The sequence below is a fragment of the Sphaeroforma arctica genome (assembly GCF_001186125.1).
Source record: "Sphaeroforma arctica JP610 unplaced genomic scaffold supercont1.970, whole genome shotgun sequence".
NCBI classification, from domain to species: domain Eukaryota; class Ichthyosporea; order Ichthyophonida; genus Sphaeroforma; species Sphaeroforma arctica.
In genome coordinates this window covers 16,171-21,062 of record NW_014039588.1, presented here as the reverse complement: position 1 = coordinate 21,062, position 4,892 = coordinate 16,171, and the positions used below count along the sequence as shown (strand labels likewise).

At 38.6% G+C, this 4,892-nt stretch overlaps 1 protein-coding gene across 1 annotated transcript; it reads right to left on the bottom strand.

Annotated features, from left to right (window-relative positions):
• Window positions 1–1,208: 1,208 nt before the first annotated feature.
• SARC_09495 (hypothetical protein) lies at window positions 1,209–4,112 on the bottom strand (the record flags this gene model as incomplete). The annotated part of the gene is made up of 4 exons (XM_014296488.1): window positions 1,209–1,294; window positions 2,369–2,467; window positions 3,110–3,208; window positions 3,986–4,112. The coding sequence occupies 4 exons, from the start codon at window positions 4,110–4,112 to the stop codon at window positions 1,209–1,211; spliced, it is 411 nt and encodes a 136-aa protein (XP_014151963.1).
• Between the last annotated feature and the right edge of the window lie 780 nt (window positions 4,113–4,892).

The window sequence follows — 4,892 nt, the reverse complement described above, 5'->3', positions numbered from 1 at the left end:
GCCAAATCGCACGCGCGTGCCATTGTCGCGTAGTACTTTGGTCAGCTCGGAGACCATGTACTGTGCCTGAGACACAGCCATGCCATACCCCGGCACTATTATCACACCTGTGGGAATAAGGGTTTATGACGCCATCATGATTTGGTTTAGAATGAATGTTAGTCTGGAACTATTATCACACCTGTGGGAATAAGGGTTGATGACGCCATCATGATTTTGTTTAGAATGAATGTTGGTCTGGAACTATTAACACTCCTGTGGGAATAAGGGTTGATGACGCCATCATGGTTTTATTTTAGAACGGACGTAGTTCTGGAACTGTAATCACACCTGTGAGAACAAGAGTTTATGACGCCATTATGATTTGGTTTAGAATGAATGTAGGTCTGGAACTATAATCACAGCTGTGGGAATAAGGATTTACGACGCCGTCATGATTTAGTTTAGAATGGGTTTTGGTCTGGAACTATAATCACATCTGTGGGAATATGCATGGTGAGATGCCATTTGGATATGATTAGTAATAGTGCGCTTGGCACTATGCTCATACCTGCGGAACTAAGGTTAGACAATGGCATCATACAATTGACGTTGGACTGGCTATTTACAAGGGTCACCCCCACCCCTACCCCTGTGGGCTACGGATCCCGATCCTAAATGCTTGCACCTATTCTCTCGGACAAGTGCAGATATCTAAATACTGGCACCTATTTTCTTGGACAAGTGAAGATATCTTAATACTGGCACCTATTTTTCTTGGGCAGGTGCAGATATCTAAATACTTGCACCTATTCCCTTGGACAGATACAGATTTCGGAATACTTGCACCTATATCCTTGGACAGGTGCAGATATCTAAATACTTGCATTTTTCTTGGACAGGAGCAGATATTTAAATACTTGCACCTATTGTCTTGGACAGTTGCAGATATTTAAATTCTTGCACCTATTTTCTTGGACAGATACAGATTTCTAAATACTTGCACCTATTTTCTTGGACAGGTGCAGATATATAAATGCTTGCACCTATTTCCTTGGACAGGTGCAGATATTTAAATACTTGCACCTATTTTCTTGGACAGTTGCAGATATGAGTGTGTGGTTGAGCTGAGGACAGCACTCGCTATAGCGCATGTGAATTTCACCACCACACAAAAAACTCTACAGTTTTTTTGCCGAACATTGACATTCTGGGTTAGGGCATTTTTGTCATGGTAGATTTGTCTTGGGGTGTCCTTTTTTTGTGACGCGAGGTGCAAGGTGGCCCTTTGTACATGTCAAAGTGATATTAATCTCTAATAAGTATAGGAAAAATAGAGTAACCTCTAATAAGTATTGAAAGAATAGAGTAACCTTCAATAAGTAAAGGAAAAAGAATTGAATAAACAACACAACAAACACACGCTGACATTACACTGAACTTATTAGTGATTCGAACGCGAGTATTGACTCTCCGATACTCTCTATGGCATAGAACGTAACTGAGAACGGCAAAAAGAATAAAAGAAGACGCACACTCTACGCAGCAAATACGTACACCCTCAACACTTGAACGTTAACCATTGGTATTGAAATGACCTCAATGGTACACTACTATTTTGTCCGTTTGCTACGCTAAAAGCACGTAATATATAGGTCTTAACAAGAAACAGCTTAGAGTGGTTAATACACAGACCTTAAAAAAAAGCTTAAAGGGGTTAATAAATAGGACTAAATAAATGGCTTACAGGGTTTAATAGATAGACCTTGATTGGTTAAAGTGGTTAATACACAGGCCTTGATAAATAGCTGAGAGGGGTTAATAAATAGGCCTAACTTAATAGCTTAGAAGGTTTAGTAGATAAACCTTGACTGCTTAAAGGCCTGAATACACAGGCGGTAATACATACCTTAGAGAGGATAATAAAAAGATCATAACTTCAAAGAGTGGCTATTACCTAAGCCTTGATAAATAGCTTGCAGAGATTAAGAAAGAGACTTCAATTGCTTAGAGTGATTATTAAGGTTAATCAATAGCTGAGAGGGGTTAATTAATAGAGAATAATTGCTTAGTGATTATTAAGGTTAATAAATAGCTAAAAAAGGATAATAAATAGACCTTAATTACTTCGAGTGATTATTAAGGTTGATAAATAGCTGAGAGGGATTAATAAATAGACCTCAATTTTTCACAGTAGGTTAATTTTTCAGTGCGGTTAATATATAGGTCTTAATAGACCCTAATTTCGTAGAGTGGTTAATACATAGGCCTTAATAGCTAGCGTAGAAGAGATAATAAATAGACCTTAATTGCGTAGAGTGGTTAATACACAGGCCCTATTAGATAGCCTACGGGGGTAAATATATGCGAGTTATCAGCCTGTACATACTCTTGGCATCCACCAAAGCCTCGGCCGTGTCAGAAGGAGTGATCTCCTTCGCCTCGAGTTTAATACCGTCATCAACCACCGCTTTCTTTTTTTTTGATCCTGTGTGTTATTGGTATAGAGAGGCAGACAAGTGCTTGTGATTACCGTGTAGTTATGAAAACGGCTACGAGTAATAACAGACAAGAATATGAACGGAAACAGCTAGCTGTATTGTAGCAGCTAGCTCCACGATTCCACTCAGTCATCGTGCGTTTGTCCTGTTTGAGACTAGTATCTGCATTGCCAGGGGTAGTGTGTTTTCGCACACAATTATCAGTCAACTAGTTCATGCTGGACTAGGTCCTAGGAATGTTGTGTATGCACGACGCCCGAAACCCCAAGATAATGAGGACATTGGGACAAAAAGATGTTCCTTTAATATATCTCTCAGTTCCGGTTCGAGTTTGTGCGGCAAAACCCCAACAGTCTGAAGTAGTACATCCTTCGAATTGATATGGCAAGGAGAGCCGCTAGGCAAACCAATACCATTACCAGAATGACCTGTTAACTACAAACACTACACAATACTATGAGACACGACGCATACTACAGCCAGACCTCGCCAATCAATACGTTCTGTCTGCACACTTCGATACTTGGGTTCTGTATAGTACATAGTACTATAGCCTCCGGAAAGTTTGACACGCCGCACAAGAGAGCAAACCCTAGAGTAAAAACGTTAATAACCTGAACGAAATTTACCTGAGCCAAAACCGCCAATCAATACGTTTTTCAGGCTGCGGTTCATTGCCCTGCACATCACATACGACAGAATGGCACCACTCGCCCCCACAGTAGCCCCTATACACAATAGTGGAATGGATATCAGAGTGAGTGGTTGTGTTCGCAAGAGTTATCAAGGAGAGTATACAAGACAACCCGGAATGGGATACATCAAGGTTATCAATAACCCAGAATGAGAAACATGAAGGTTATCAATAACCTAAAATGAGTAATATTGTGAACAATAACCCAAAATGAGAAACATTAAGGTTATCAATAAACCAGAAAAGGAAACGTTAAGATTATCAATAAACAAGAAAGGGAAACATTAAGGTTATCAATAAACCAGAAAGGGAAAATCAAGTTTACCAGTATGCAACGTGTAATGGGGAACTATTAACTGGCTCATACCTTTCCAGAACCACACACACCAATGCACCGGAGCTACCTAGAAATCTGTTTAGTCGTACGCGAATATGGGAATATACACAATACTAAACCCTAAAACCTCAGGGCTTTGGTGTAGCGTATGGCAACGAGAACGGAAAGAACACCCGAGAAGAAATGTATGCAAAGGAACAGAACACACGAACACATATACCACTCGTTCGCATTTCGCTACACCGTAATAAGGAAAAATGACATGCACATGCCGTCTACAAGATGCCAGTAGGGGGAAAGCATGAGATAGACATGGCACAATCATATCACCTGCGATGATAGGCAATCTTCCAACCGAATATTTGCAATAAATGTCCCAACTATGTCCTACTGCGAGTTGCTATATGACAACAATAACAGACACTACACGCTATTCTCTCGCCTACAATAATAAGCACATCGTTATTTTCTCACCTGCAATAATAAGTACATCCCCCGACGAAGCGGCCCCTATAGTGGCCGACTGATTGATTGTTGCAAATCCTGCCGCACATCCAGCCCACCCACTGAGACTATTCAACACGGAGATAACGACAGGCATGTCTGTCGTAAATTATTGAATGCCAATACATCAGCAAGTATGACGAAAAGAACGTGATGACCACCACCACATTAATTGAAGCAGATATATTCATATATTCAACGCAAAGTAGAGACGGACGCAACCTTGGGTAAGAATATGTCGACAATGTATTGAGAATGATACTTCAATTCAAATACTTCAAATACTTCAAAGGCCAAATACGCCTGTCTCAAATACCTCAATTCAAAGACTTCGAATACTTAAAAGTATCAAGTTCACATGTTTTAATTATTGCAATTCAACTATCTATATGAAAATAGAAAATAGAGACCTACCTGTCTCGTGACAGTATTAACTAATCTCAAGTCCTACGGAATAACAGATGTCTATCTTACCATTTAACGATAGTTGATGCTAATACTCTCGTTGATGTATACACCATATTTACCCAACATCCATTCGTGCATTGATACAGCATGTTATATACATCAATCCATCGGAACAATCACAACCGTGTGCGCAGCTATCTACAAAAACCGACACATGTGACTTTCCCACAGCTAAGATCGGGGTTCAATTCTAAACACCAGGTTAGCCTCTGACAATATATCGGTCTTACTGTATACTATATATATATATATATATATATATATATATATATATATATATATATATATATATATATATATATATATATATATATATATATATATATATATATATATATATATATATATATATATATATATATATATATATATATATATATATATATATATATATATATATATATATATA